Source organism: Neoarius graeffei, chromosome 11 (assembly GCF_027579695.1).
Source record: "Neoarius graeffei isolate fNeoGra1 chromosome 11, fNeoGra1.pri, whole genome shotgun sequence".
In the NCBI taxonomy this organism is placed as follows: Eukaryota; Metazoa; Chordata; class Actinopteri; order Siluriformes; family Ariidae; genus Neoarius; species Neoarius graeffei.
The window spans coordinates 47,618,106-47,633,127 of NC_083579.1; the positions used below are offsets into that span (position 1 = coordinate 47,618,106).

The following is a 15,022-nucleotide window of genomic DNA, read 5'->3' on the forward strand; positions in this document are numbered from 1 at the left end:
CCTTAAAGGCTGCTTTGAAAATACTTCAGAAGACGTCATTGTGAAAATTGTCTTCATTTTCAAAAATATTTTCATGTGAAGATAAATCAAATATCCCATTCAGTTTAAATTTGAATGTTTGAACAAATAAATGGATTTATTGGCACATCTCTTCATGTCAAGTTAAAATCAGTACAAATCTGCAATCACACTGATTACTGTCAGATACAAAACTAATGATTCCTGCACTGAAATAACCCCACTCCTGTGTGGATCTGAAAGCGTTTTGACCAACCCCACCCACAGTCCTGCCCATTTCTATGGTTATTTTTGTAGCCATTGGTGTTGTTGGTGCTGTTTCAGATGTTGGAACAAATTAGTTGTGTTGCTGTGTGACATGCAACTTGGAATTTGCATATTTAACAAAGTACATATTTCTGATCAGTGTCACTTAACTGAAATCCAAAAATTTTATTTATTTGATTTGTCACATAGGAATTTGCATGTTCTCCCCGTGTCTGCGTGGGTTTCCTCCAGGTGCTCCGGCACGGGCGCAGATAGAGGGGGGGACGGGGGGGATTCGTCCCACCCAGATTTAAATTCACCTCGTTCGGTCCCCCCCACTTATAGGGAGGAAAAAACGTCTATGCTGTCTTTCTTTGCATAAGGCAAACCTCACGGAAAAATCAAAAGACTAATTACCATTCGGTTTATTGAGGTGCACAGCAGTATATACATAGTTGCAACTGCGCAGACTGCACAGGTTGCGAGCTCGAGCTTGGTTGCTATGGTTACCCACAACAAGTTTGACAGGCATATCGGGGACAGCTCCTCCTAGTTCAGGACCCCAACACGGCATGATGAAGGGTGCCAAAAGGCAGAAAACGATTGCATCTTTTTTTTTTTTTTTTAAAAACGACTGTAAGTAAACTGTGCCTTACTTTATCATATCACCTTGCAATTTTTTGATAGTCTGTTCAAAGTAATGTCGTAGTGAAAGTAAAATCGTACGGAGTAGAGATGCCTTTCTGGTAGCCTCCTTCTTTCGGTGGTAGCCTGTAGATACAGTGCTCAGAAGGCAGTTTTAATGTTTAATCTGGCGTTCCCTGCCATAATTTCAGCGAGCATATTGTTTCATAAGGAAACTTTGCGAAGAGTTGTTGACTGACTGCTGCTCACGCAACACACAGGCATAGTTAGAAAGTCAGGATGCACTGGTTTACACTTTACACACACACACACACACACACACACACACACACACACACACACACACACACGTAGCCCAGCCTCTCACTATGTTTAACAGTTGGAACTTAGCGGTTTTAAAACTAGTTTTGCAGTTTTGCAATTTCTGTGCGTGATGATAATGTGTAAACTTTGGATTTCCATAGGCTATGTTAAAATGTTATCATTGTCCTGGCCTGCAGGTAGTTCCTGGTGATGGCAGTGAGGGAGGTGAAATAACATGTATACACACTACCGTTCAAAAGTTTGGGGTCACCCAGACAATTTTGTGTTTTCCATGAAAAGTCACACTTTTATTTACCACCATAAGCTGTAAAATGAATAGAAAATATAGTCGAGACATTTTTCTGGCCATTTGAGCATTTAATCGACCCCACAAATGTGATGCTCCAGAAACTCAATCTGCTCAAAGGAAGGTCAGTTTTATAGCTTCTCTAAAGAGCTAAACTGTTTTCAGCTGTGCTAACATGATTGTACAAGGGTTTTCTAATCATCCATTAGCCTTCTGAGGCAATGAGCAAACACATTGTACCATTAGAACACTGGAGTGATAGTTGCTGGAAATGGGCCTCTATACACCTATGGAGATATTGCACCAAAAACCAGACATTTGCAGCTAGAATAGTCATTTACCACATTAGCAATTTATAGAGTGCATTTCTGATTAGTTTAAAGTGATCTTCATTGAAAAGAACACTGCTTTTCTTTCAAAAATAAGGACATTTCAAAGTGACCCCAAACTTTTGAACGGTAGTGTGTGTATGTATATATATATATATATATATATATATATATATATATATACACACACACATACAAAATGGAATCATTTGCTGACAGCTCAGTCCCCCCCAGTTCAAAAATCCTATCTGCGCCCCTGTGCTCCGGTTTCCCCCACAGTCCAAAGACATGCAGGTTAGGCTAATTGGTGACTCTAAATTGACCATAGGTGTGTAGGTGTGAATGTGAGTGTGAATGGTTGTTTGTCTCTGTGTGTCAGCCTTTTGATGATCTGGCGACTTGTCCAGGGTGTACCCCGCCTTTCGCCCATAGTCAGCTGGGATAGGTTCCAACTTGCCTGCGACCCTGTAGAACAGGATAAGAGGCTACAGATAATGGATGGATGGATTTGTCACATAGATTGTGACGGGGAAGAATACAGGGCAAAGCCCCAGTTGATTTTCAACCCCATTGGCATAGATTTTCACACCAAATGCCCTTCCTGATGCATCCATCCATCCATTATCTCTAGCTGCTTATCCTGTGCAGGATCTCAGGCAAGCTGGAGCCTATCCCAGCTGACTACGGGCGAGAGGCAGGGTCCACCCTGGACAAGATGCCAGATCATCAAAGGGCTGACACATAGAGACAAACAACCATTCACACTCACATTCACACCTACGGTCAATTTAGAGCCAGCAATTAGCCTAACCTGCATGTCTTTGGACTGTGAGAGAAACCGGAGCACCCAGAGGAAACCCACACAGACACGGGGAGAACATGCAAACTCCACACAGAAAGACCCCCGTCAGCTGTGGGGCTCGAACCTGGAACCTCCTTGCTGTGAGGTGACAGTGCTAACCACTACACCACTGTGCTGCCCCTTAAAAAAAACAACAGATGGTGCATTTTATTGTTTGCACCAATTCAGAATTTGCTTCTTCATTAGCAGTCATGTCAAAATAGCCATCTGTCTAACACTTCAGACTAGTTTGTACGTGATAGTTATTTGATCATTCACCACACACATTGCCTAAACAGATACTGATTGAGCCTCTAATGTGCATGAAGCATGAAGTTGAATACACACAAAGTAGAGAATAGTTTGTCACGTTTAACATTAAGTTAAATACTACTAATTTGCAGCAGTTTATGGCTATGCAATCTCACTGGATCAAAATCATGATTGCAATTTGATTAATTTTGTAGCCTTAAAAATGAGTAAACCACAGCGAGTCTGACCAGGATAAAGCAGTTACTGAAGATAAATTAATAAATGAAATGCAAGCATCAGACCTCTCCCAGTACTCTCCAACGTTAATCAATGTGGCCTCTTATCATCCTACTGTATGAGCTACGTAACTGACTTTCTCTCCTGTCAGTCAGTGCGTTTACATGCACATAGAGAAAATCGAATTTCTGCGTTGCTTGACTGAAATTGAAGTTCTAAATGCCATGGAAACACCTTAGCTAGGCTGAAATTGAACCGAACTTGATTTCTCGTAATCGAGCTACACGACCTAGATTATGCGATTTTAGCCGAGCTACTTAGTGCATGTAAACCCTATCGAGCTACGTAGTCGAGCTACTTACTTCCCTTCCGGAAGTGACGAGTGACGAGACCACAAGCGGGAAACACAACAGCCTCGGTCGGTATGACAACAGTAGTAGTGAGCAGCAGAAGAGGTCAGGAGGAACAAGGAGACAAAAAACAAAAACAATTGAACTTTTTGTGTGTTTATTAAGACATAAGTTAAATTGTAAGCAAAAAACAGACTTTAGAAAAATATGCAATTGTGCAAAATAAGTTGTCTTACAAAACAGTGGTCTGCGCAGGACAGTTTGTAGCCAACAGGTGGCAATGACATGTGGTGTGAATGTAAAGTGGAAATCACTCCTCTTCTTCATGACGACAACCGGAAGTGTACCAACATGATGGGGTGTGTAGCGCCACCTGTGGCTCGGGTGCACAATGTACCTCACACAATAGCTCGATTTCCTTGTGTGCATGTAGGATTGGATTTCTGTGGCACCCCTGCTGGGACCCTTAGCTTGATTACTGACAGTAGCTCGATTTGGATGTGCATGTAAACGCACAGTAAAGAAGTTTTTTGAGTGTTGAAGTACCACATAGAGCCAAGCCCCTTTTCCCTACACACACTTCTTTGTTTCATACTTACACACACAAACACACACACACACATACAAAGTACTAGACAAGACTCACAGACCACAGGGCATAGATGAATCTGTTTTTTTTTCTCTCTCTCTATTTAAGCTGGTTTCTACACTGAGAAGCTTTTGAACTGATTTGCTATAATTGCCTGAATAGTCATGGGAGCTCATTAAAGTAGCACTGGCTACTAAGACATGCCAGTGAGGTAGGGGAAGAGCAAGGAACTAGCTGGAAAGAAAGACAGATGGCTGGTTCTTTGCTTTTAATCATTAAACACTGAGCTTTAAAGACTGTAAGCTGAACGCCCATTAAAGCTAGAGTGTCGTCATTTTGAAAAATGACAAGTGACTGATACTGTTAGGACTGGGACTGTTTTGGCCTCTAGAGGCCACTGTTATTTCCTTTTCTGGCCATGTTTGTTTTGGGCCTCTAGAGGTCACCACTGTGTTCTGTGTTTTGTTTTTGTCTTATTGCCTGTTTCCTGCCCCGCCCTGTCCTTAATTAGTTTGTGTATTTATACCCCTGAGTTCAGTCCTCTTGTCACGGAGTCTTTGTGCTGTTATGTTTAGCTCCAGTTACCTCTGTTCCGATTTCCTCGCCCGTGTCTTTGTGGTTTTTGTACTTTGCTTTCTTTTGGACTTTTTGGACTTTGTGTTTACCATTTTGAATCCTCTGAGCGTTTGTATTTTTGCCTCTTCTTTTCTGGTTTTTTGGCTCTTTGTTTCTTTGAACTGTTTTTTTTTTCCTGGTTATCTTCTGAGCGTTTGGATTATACTTTTGTTTTTGCCTTAGATTGTAAATAGTGTAAATATTGTAAATAAACTTTTTGATACTTTTTCTACTTCTGCCTCACGCCTCTGCATTTGTGTCATCCCCCTGGTGGCCTAGTGGGGGTTTGCTGGATTATCACACCAGCGAACCAGGTTCGAATCCCAGCAAAACCGTAACAGATACAGCTGGTTTCCCCAGTCGTTAGTCAAGGCATTTTAAGACAGGTTCCGTGATCACTCTTAGGCTACATCCACACGGCAACGAGATGTTATTTAAAAATATATCGCGTCCAAATGGGCAACGATCAGTAAAATATCAGGTCCATATGGCAACGCTTGCTGAAAACGATGCAATACACATGCCACACCTCTAGGGGCGCTGTAAGACGGTCCCTTCAGAGACACCAGAACAATAGAAGAAGTAAGGACGCATGCGCATAAACTATTATGCGTGAGACTTCATATTAGCCACAAAGTCAGGAAAATCTGTTCGTAAAATTACATTATAATGACCAAATACAATGAAAAGTATTTTTCCAGTCTCACCTGTGAAAGGTAATCCCATGTGATCTCGTTTGGACGGTAAACCTGTTGGTACAGTTAAACGCAGCACATGAATGAGGCATCTTTATTCTCCGCTTTGACCTATCCAATATGGCGGCGAGGATGACGTATGATTCTACGCGGAAGGCGGCGTCTTTAATGGTCCGGAATAAATTGAATGCTACACGTTGATGGATTAATTTGTTGTTCTACGCCCTTTTTGAGGAATGTATTGTAGGACTTAAACCAACATCTGAAGAGGTGAGATCGCTCCTTTTTTTCCCTATTTTTGCTGGCGGGATTGACTCTGCCCTAAGGGCTATTTTCTCTCTCTCTCTCACTCACTTTGCACCATTACACAATAAATATTCACAGTGAAAATATTTTGTAAGCGTGTTTCATGAACCAAGTTATAGGATTTGTTGACAACTCGCATCGAGTTCGTTACACTTCTACCTGGCGTAAAGCACTGACAGTCATGTGGTTGTGACGTCATCGTAAACAAATCCGTTCTACTCATCCAGACGACTTCGCAACGGCAACGTTGCCAGATCTTTCCACTCTGGAACCCGTTCTCAAAAAGATTGCGTTTTGGGCACCCAAAACGCCGGTGCCGTGTGGACGCCAGGCCTAAATGATAAACAATTGTATCGGAGTCACCTGAATCCGTTGCCGTGTGGACAGGGCCTTAAGTGCCGTAAGCCACAACTGAGGTTAATCACAAATGTTTGAATTCTACCAAGAGAAAACTCTTTGTTGTTTTTATCTGCCAGTAGATATTGCTGAGTTATAGATATAGCAGACATGAGGCAGGATTTCAGGGGAGAATAGCAGAGATTCTGCCAAGATTCAGAGAGTCTGCTTCCCAGCCTATAGATGCATTTTACAACCATGTCCTTACATTTGTAAAGAGTTGCTAGAGTCCAACACTCTGGGTCGAAACCAAGCCAGCACTGGGTAAATATTGCACAGAAGACATTCTGGTTGGTTTGTGCAATGTGTTTTAGAACCCAGTCTGAAGGGTTCTAGTTTATGCAGTGTTGGGTTAATTTTACCATGTGGTTCTTATTTCTACTGATCTTCTAGTAGTAGGAGGAGGAGGAGTTACTCAAAGAAACACTCTTCCAATTCCACACACATATTGTACACTCTCAGAAAATAAAGTACATCATTGTACCTTTAGGGGTACAATGACTTGTCACTGGGGCAGTATCCTCTAAGGTACTTATTTGTACCCTTTAAATACTACTAGGGAACATACAGTGGGGCAAAAAAGTATTTAGTCAGCCACCAATTGTGCAAGTTCTCCCACTTAAAAAGATGAGAGAGGCCTGTAATTTTCATCATAGGTACACTTCAACTATGAGAGACAGAATGGGGGGAAAGAATCCAGGAAATCACATTGTAGGATTTTTAATGAATTAATTGGTAAATTCCTCAGTAAAATAAGTATTTGGTCACCTACAAACAAGCAAGATTTCTGGCTCTCACAGACCTGTAACTTCTTCTTTAAGAGGCTCCTCTGTCCTCCACTCATTACCTGTATTAATGGCACCTGTTTGAACTCGTTATCAGTATAAAAGACACCTGTCCACAACCTCAAACAGTCACACTCCAAACTCCACTATGGCCAAGACCAAAGAGCTGTCAAAGGACACCAGAAACAAAATTGTAGACCTGCACCAGGCTGGGAAGACTGAATCTGCAATAGGTAAGCAACCTGGTGTGAATAAATCAACTGTGGGAGCAATTATTAGAAAATGGAAGACATACAAGACCACTGATAATCTCCCTCGATCTGGGGCTCCACGCAAGATCTCACCCCGTGGGGTCAAAATGATCACGAGAACGGTGAGCAAAAATCCCAGAACCACACGGAGGGACCTAGTGAATGACCTGCAGAGAACTGGGACCCAAAGTAACAAAGGCTACCATCAGTAACACACTACGCCGCCAGGGACTCAAATCCTGCAGTGCCAGACGTGTTCCCCTGCTTAAGCCAGTACATGTCCAGGCCCGTCTGAAGTTTGCTAGAGAGCATTTGGATGATCCAGAAGAGGATTGGGAGAATGTCATATGGTCAGATGAAACCAAAATAGAACTTTTTGGTAAAAACTCAACTTGTCGTGTTTGGAGGAGAAAGAATGCTGAGTTGCATCCAAAGAACACCATACCTACTGTGAAGCATGGGGGTGGAAACATCATGCTTTGGGGCTGTTTTTCTGCAAAGGGACCAGGACGACTGATCCATGTAAAGGAAAGAATGAATTGGGCCATGTATCGTGAGATTTTGAGTGAAAACCTCCTTCCATCAGCAAGGGCATTGAAGATGAAACGTGGCTGGGTCTTTCTGCATGACAATGATCCCAAACACACCGCCCGGGCAACGAAGGAGTGGCTTCGTAAGAATCATTTCAAGGTCCTGGAGTGGCCTAGCCAGTCTCCAGATCTCAACCCCATAGAAAATCTTTGGAGGGAGTTGAAAGTCCGTGTTGCCCAGCGACAGCCCCAAAACATCACTGCTCTAGAGGACATCTGCAAGGAGGAATGGACCAAAATACCAGCAACAGTGTGTGAAAACCCTGTGAAGACTTACAGAAAACGTTTGACCTCTGTCATTGCCAACAAAGGGTATATAACAAAGTATTGAGATGAACTCTTGTTATTGACCAAATACTTATTTTCCACCATAATTTGCAAGTAAATTCTTTAAAAATCAGACAGTGTGATTTTCTGGATTTTTTTTCTCATTTTGTCTTTCATCGTTGAGGTATACCTATGATGAAAATTACAGGCCTCTCTCATCTTTTTAAATGGGAGAACTTGGACAATTGGTGACTGACTAAATACTTTTTTGCTCCACTGTATATGTACCTTTTTGGCCCCAAAAAGGTACACGGTTACCTTGAGTTCCAATAATGAGCCCTGGGGGCACATGAGTGTAGATTGTACCTTGGAGGACAGATATGGACTACTACTGTACCCCTGTTTCTGACAGTGTAGGCTGAGCTCAGGCTTGAACCCTGGAACTGTAAGAAGGCAATGCAATCCACTGCACCTACCATGGTTTAATTTAAATCTAAAGTGAGGACAATATAGAATAGACACTATTCATTGTGGGATTATCACACAATTTATTTGAATATTTATTCAAATGCTAAAAATGTGAGTGAAAATTTTGCTGTAGTTTATAAACACTGGTGGTGGCTTCCTTCTCAGGATCTCAGCATATGGAGCTGCAGGAGGCAAAGGGGCAAAAAACCATAACAAACGCTCGCATGGTGTCGTCATTTCAGCTATCTTCACGCTGGAGAAAGGAGACATCCTGTATCTTCTGATTGGTCACCAGGGGGAAGATGCTTGCCCAGGGGTGAGCATAGCTGCAAAACTATAGCAACAAAACTCTAACACTACGTTCACACTGCAGGCTGAAGTGACTCAAATCCGATTTTTTCGCCCATATGTGACCTGTATCCGATCTTTTATTGACAATATGAACGACACAGATCCGATTTTTTCAAATCCGACCCAGGCTGTTTGGATATGTGGTCCTAATTTCGATTCCTATCCGATCTTTTCATATGCGACTTCAGTCTGAACCGCCAGGTCGCATTCATCCGACTTACACGTCATCAACAAGCCACAAACGTCACTATTCTGCGCTGAAGTAGGTGGCGGGTCTCTCAAAAAAAGTTACAACAACATGGCGCATGACATCAATGCGACTCCGCACCCACATGTTCCTTTGAACGGAGGTTGCAGTCACTACCCCGCAGAATGCCTGAGCCAAAACCCTTGCCCTCTTCCTTCTCATCCTCCTCCTTAACATCAGGCTATTGTGCATGTTCTGGCTCCGTCGCAACAACAACTGCATCATCGCCAGGTACTCCATGCTGGCTACTGTCATACACAGGAAACTTTAGGTTACTTCCGTAAACACTGGCCATGCTCACTGCGTGTGACGTCGTCGTATCCTGCAATGCGCATGCGGAACACTTTTAGGTCGCTTTTCGTTCATACTGAGGATCACATACAAGTCGCATATATTTGTTAATGTGAACGACCTCACAAAAAAATCAGATTTCACAAAAAAATCAGAATTGAGCATTAAGCCTTGCAGTGTGAACGTAGTGTAATTCAGACACTGTACTCATCTGCTGTTTCAAGGTTTCAATTGGCTGAAAAGACAACACGGTTGTTTAAAGTGGAGAATATGTATCATTGCACTTATGTCATTCTGGTACAAATTTGATTTGTCCTCGACATTCTCATCTCTCTTCCTAACCTTCTGTATTACTGCCTACAGAGGAACCCTCTAACTCACAAAGTCTGCCTAGGTGAGTCATCTGTGATTGAGGACAGCTTTGAAAGTGACGCATCTGCTACAGAATGGGCCGGGGGTGGAGGCGGTGGTGGGGGTGCCACATTCATTTACCACGTAAGCTTCATACTTTCTTGCTTCCACTGTACTCTCTCTCATCATGAGCACATCCCTTTAGAGGCGTGACAGTGTCTAAAGGAAACCATGTGGACAGCAGTCTTTAACATAATATGCATGTCTACAGCATTCTTGGAACATGTTGAAAGCATTTCAAGTCATCAGAACTGGGCCGCACATGGAAGTAAGGGAAGGTCTGGGATGATAACAGTGGGGTACGTTTTCTGTGATAAAAAGCAACTCTTTTTTTTTTCCGGTGTGGGGATGTCCTGGTGCAGATGGAGAATGGGGAGCTGGTGCCTCTGCTGATAGCAGCAGGTGGAGGAGGGAAGGCGTATCTGGAGGACCCTGAGAGCAGTTTGGATCAGATCCCTCTGGAACAGTATGAGAATGACACAGTGGCCTCTGGGATCAATGGCAGAACTGGAGCAGCAGGTCTTAATCTAACTCTTTACCTGCTAGACAGGCTGAATATTTCTGTTTAGCTATTAGCAGCAGAAAATCAATAGATACTTCGCTGAAATGACTAGTGAATTGCTAGGCATTTTCGAGGCTTACTAAAAAAACCACACACACTCTTTTTAAATTTGGAAGGCTTTTCTTCAGTTTTTTTTTATGTGTCCAATTTCTCAGATATGTGTTAGATTTCAGAAGCAGAGCTGTTTTGTCTGTGATGTCGAAAAATATTTAATATACTTTTAATTACATGAAATTCCTAAATTATAGTTGAGATCTGCAGCATGATGAGCAAGTCATCAGTCTGAAAGATGGGAATGTTTTTAGCCACAGTCCTTTGTATTATGAGAGGGAATTTAAGAGAATTTGTTGGACGGTTGCTGCAACATCAATTGAATTCAAAAACCGATGGACTTGACAAGTGGTTTACAAAAAGGTAGTCATTCAGTGGAATGATTTTCTGTGTGTGTGTGTGTGTGTGTGTGTGTGTGTTTCTAAAGGAGGGGGAGGTGGTTGGAAAGACTCCACTACTCACCCGTGGGCAGGAAAATCTCTGTTTGAAGGGGCAGAAGGTGGCTCACCTTGCCCCCAGGCCCTGTCTAAACTTGGTTGGACGACTTTTGGAGGGTTTGGAGGAGGAGGAGGATCCTGCACTGCTGGAGGAGGTGGTGGAGGATACAGAGGTTAGTGTATTGATTTAGACACACTCACTCTCAAACACTGATCTGCACACTAGCATATTTTCTGACAAAATATATATAACTGCCTGTGTAAAGATTTTGACATAGTAAAGATGTGCACAAAAACATTTTCTGGACTCTAAAAGACATCTTTTGCCTTTTAAAGGTGTAGCAACATAAAATTTTTGTCTTTGTTTTCTAATATGGTCATTTGATAGGACCACCTACAAAGTGCTCAGTGTGAAGCCCAAATTGTGGTTTAGAAGGTGCTGTGAAGTGGTGGAAAAGGTCAGCCACAGAGCTGTTAAAGGCTCAGACTAATGAGGGAATGCAAGTTCAGTAATGAAGATAATGTGATATCCCATTTGGTTAGTAAGCGATTTTAATGAAAAGACAGATATGTACAGAATAAGCCATTTCTTACAAAAAAGACCTGAAAATCCCTTCGGTGCATTGATGGAACAGGGTGTCAGCATTTAACATTACTCCATAATAAAAATGATTTAATATGAGGACTTCACCTCAAGAAATAACACAGTGCCATGGTAACAGGACTAAAACTCAAATCAAATGAAACCACAGGTGGTCTCTGAATTGCGATTTTAGAGAAAATACTATCCCAATTCCAAAAAATTTGGGACGCTGTGTACATCATACATAAAAACACAATGTGAAGATTTGCAAATCATGGAAACCCTATATTTCATTGAAAACAGTACAAAGACAACATATCAAATGATTGGGTATAAAAAGAGCATCCCAGAGAGGCGGAGTCTCTTAAGCCTCGGTCACAACCAGCCGTACATGCTCCTACGACCAGTCTACATGCAAAAAACGCAAGAAACGCACGGAGGGCGCGCGTGTGACGTGCTGATTTTCGAGCCGTAGACTGGCCGCAGACCGGCCGCAGAGGTTCTTTGTCATGTCAAACAAACTCTACGGGCGCTTACGTTTTTTTCAGGTTGCAAGACAAACTTACGGCCAATGTGCGTCTTTCTCCATGAACAAAAAAACCGCAGCGATTTGGGAAACGCCAAAAATCGCACGGCCAAAAAATCATATGTCCGGTTGTGACCTAGGCTTTAGAAGTAAAGATGGGGAGAGAGGTTCACTGGTCTGTGAAAGACTGTGTGGGCAAACAGTGCAATGTTAAGAATAATGTTCCTCAGTGTAAAATTGCAAAGAATTTGGGGATCACATCATCTATGGTACATAATATCATTAAAAGATTTAGAGAATCTGGGGAAATCTCTGTATGCAAGAGACAAGGCTGAAAACTGACATTGGATACCTGTGATCTTCAGGCCCTCAGGCAACACTGCATTAAACACAGACACGTGTCTCAACTCATCTCATTATCTCTAGCCGCTTTATCCTTCTACAGGGTCGCAGGCAAGCTGGAGCCTATCCCAGCTGACTACGGGCGAAAGGCAGGGTACACCCTGGACAAGTCGCCAGGTCATCACAGGGCTGACACATAGACACAGACGACCATTCACACTCACATTCACACCTACGGTCAATTTAGAGTCACCAGTTAACCTAACCTGCATGTCTTTGGACTGTGGGGGAAACCAGAGCACCCGGAGGAAACCCACCCGGACACGGGGAGAACATGCAAACTCCACACAGAAAGGCCCTCGCCGGCCCCGGGGCTCGAACCCAGGACCTTCTTGCTGTGAGGCGACAGCGCTAACCACTACACCACCGTGCCGCCCACAGACACGTGTCTGTAGTGGAAATCACTGTATGGGCTCAGGAACACTTCAGAAAACTATCGTCTGTGAAAACAGTTCATTACTGCATCCACAAATGCAAGTTAAAACCATATAAACAATATCCAGAAGCACGGCCACCTTCTCTGGGCCCGAGCTCTTTTACGATGGACTGAGGCGAAGTGGAAAATTATCCTGAGGTCTGACGAATCAAAAGTAGAAATTCTTTTGACAACCCCGATTCCAAAAAAGTTGGGACAAAGTACAAATTGTAAATAAAAACGGAATGCAATAATTTACAAATCTCAAAAACTGATATTGTATTCACAGTAGAACATAGACAACATATCAAATGTTGAAAGTGAGACATTTTGAAATTTCATGTCAAATATTGGCTCATTTGAAATTTCATGACAGCAACACATCTCAAAAAAGTTGGGACAGGGGCAATAAAAGGCTGGAAAAGTTAAAGGTACAAAAAAGGAACAGCTGGAGGACCAAATTGCAACTCATTAGGTCAATTGGCAATAGGTCATTAACATGACTGGGTATGAAAAGAGCATCTTGGAGTGGCAGCGGCTCTCAGAAGTAAAGATGGGAAGAGGATCACCAATCCCCCTAATTCTGCGCCGACAAATAGTGGAGCAATATCAGAAAGGAGTTCGACAGTGTAAAATTGCAAAGAGTTTGAACATATCATCATCTACAGTGCATATCATCATCAAAAGATTCAGAGAATCTGGAAGAATCTCTGTGCGTAAGGGTCAAGGCCGGAAAACCATACTGGGTGCCCGTGATCTTCGGGCCCTTAGACGGCACTGCATCACATACAGGCATGCTTCTGTATTGGAAATCACAAAATGGGCTCAGGAATATTTCCAGAGAACATTATCTGTGAACACAATTCACCGTGCCATCCGCCGTTGCCAGCTAAAACTCTATAGTTCAAAGAAGAAGCCGTATCTAAACACGATCCAGAAGCGCAGACGTCTTCTCTGGGCCAAGGCTCATTTAAAATGGACTGTGGCAAAGTGGAAAACTGTTCTGTGGTCAGACGAATCAAAATTTGAAGTTCTTTATGGAAATCAGGGACGCCGTGTCATTCGGACTAAAGAGGAGAAGGACGACCCAAGTTGTTATCAGCGCTCAGTTCAGAAGCCTGCATCTCTGATGGTATGGGGTTGCATTAGTGCGTGTGGCATGGTCAGCTTACACATCTGGAAAGACACCATCAATGCTGAAAGGTATATCCAGGTTCTAGAGCAACATATGCTCCCATCCAGACGACGTCTCTTTCAGGGAAGACCTTGCATTTTCCAACATGACAATGCCAAACCACATACTGCATCAATTACAGCATCATGGCTGCGTAGAAGAAGGGTCCGGGTACTGAACTGGCCAGCCTGCAGTCCAGGGGCCTCATGTACAAAGCTTGCGTACGCACAAAAAAGCTACGTATGTCACTTTCTGCGCAAACATTCGTATGTACAAAGATTGACTTGGCATGGAAAAGTGCGGTACTCTACGCAAACCTCATGGCTGGCGTACGCACATTTCTGGTGCATCTTGGTACTTGGCGACACTTAGAGGCAGAGCAACGCAACTACATTTAGGCCTACTCGGTCAAGAGTCATGACATGGCGATAAGAGGCATCCAAAAATGCATCGGAGCATCAGGATGCGTGAATTGAAATGTATGTCAGTCATACGACATTGTCGAGACACATAATGCGAGACTGTTGGGTAAATGCCAACAGATCCATCAACCATCCCTTCCATATTGTAATTACGGGAAATGAGAAACCCCAGCAATATCATTTCGATATTATTCCCATTGACTATTGGTTAATTAATTAAATTAAAGAATGCACATGCAGGACCATGCATTGCAGCTAGCTTAATAGATCTTCCTCGCGCATTTGCCGCGAGGTGTCAGACTGAAATATTATTAGTTGATGTTGCGTGGGGTAGCCTTATCACATAATTACCAAGATCAATATATGAAACGATTTCCAAGTGCGTACAAATCAGACACAACCGCGGTGTGTGGCGTGTTACACAATGTGGCGCAGCGGCACGGCGTGCCAATAATGGAGCGAGACCTGCTGGAGGACCCAGACCCTGGGCCTCACAACGAGGTGCCACAGCGACATGGCATACAAACCCGGCAGCGCTTAATAGCCACAATGTGAAAAGGTAAGGACAGACGGGACACGGGACACCATTCATTTTTTAAGATATTCTTTTAATGTGTTATTCAGTTCCTCGCGGATTCCCTCGAGGTTGTCGTTAATCAC

At 43.0% G+C, this 15,022-nt stretch overlaps 1 protein-coding gene across 2 annotated transcripts in view; it reads left to right on the top strand.

Annotated features, from left to right (window-relative positions):
• Positions 1-15,022, top strand: part of ltk (leukocyte receptor tyrosine kinase) — a 129,443-nt gene that overhangs the window by 86,003 nt on the left and 28,418 nt on the right. For both annotated transcript variants that reach the window (XM_060934049.1, XM_060934050.1), the window contains exons 13-16: positions 8,656-8,806; positions 9,743-9,874; positions 10,153-10,309; positions 10,831-11,013. In XM_060934049.1, coding sequence (XP_060790032.1) covers positions 8,656-8,806; positions 9,743-9,874; positions 10,153-10,309; positions 10,831-11,013 — 623 coding nt within the window. The remainder of the gene's footprint in view (positions 1-8,655; positions 8,807-9,742; positions 9,875-10,152; positions 10,310-10,830; positions 11,014-15,022) is intronic.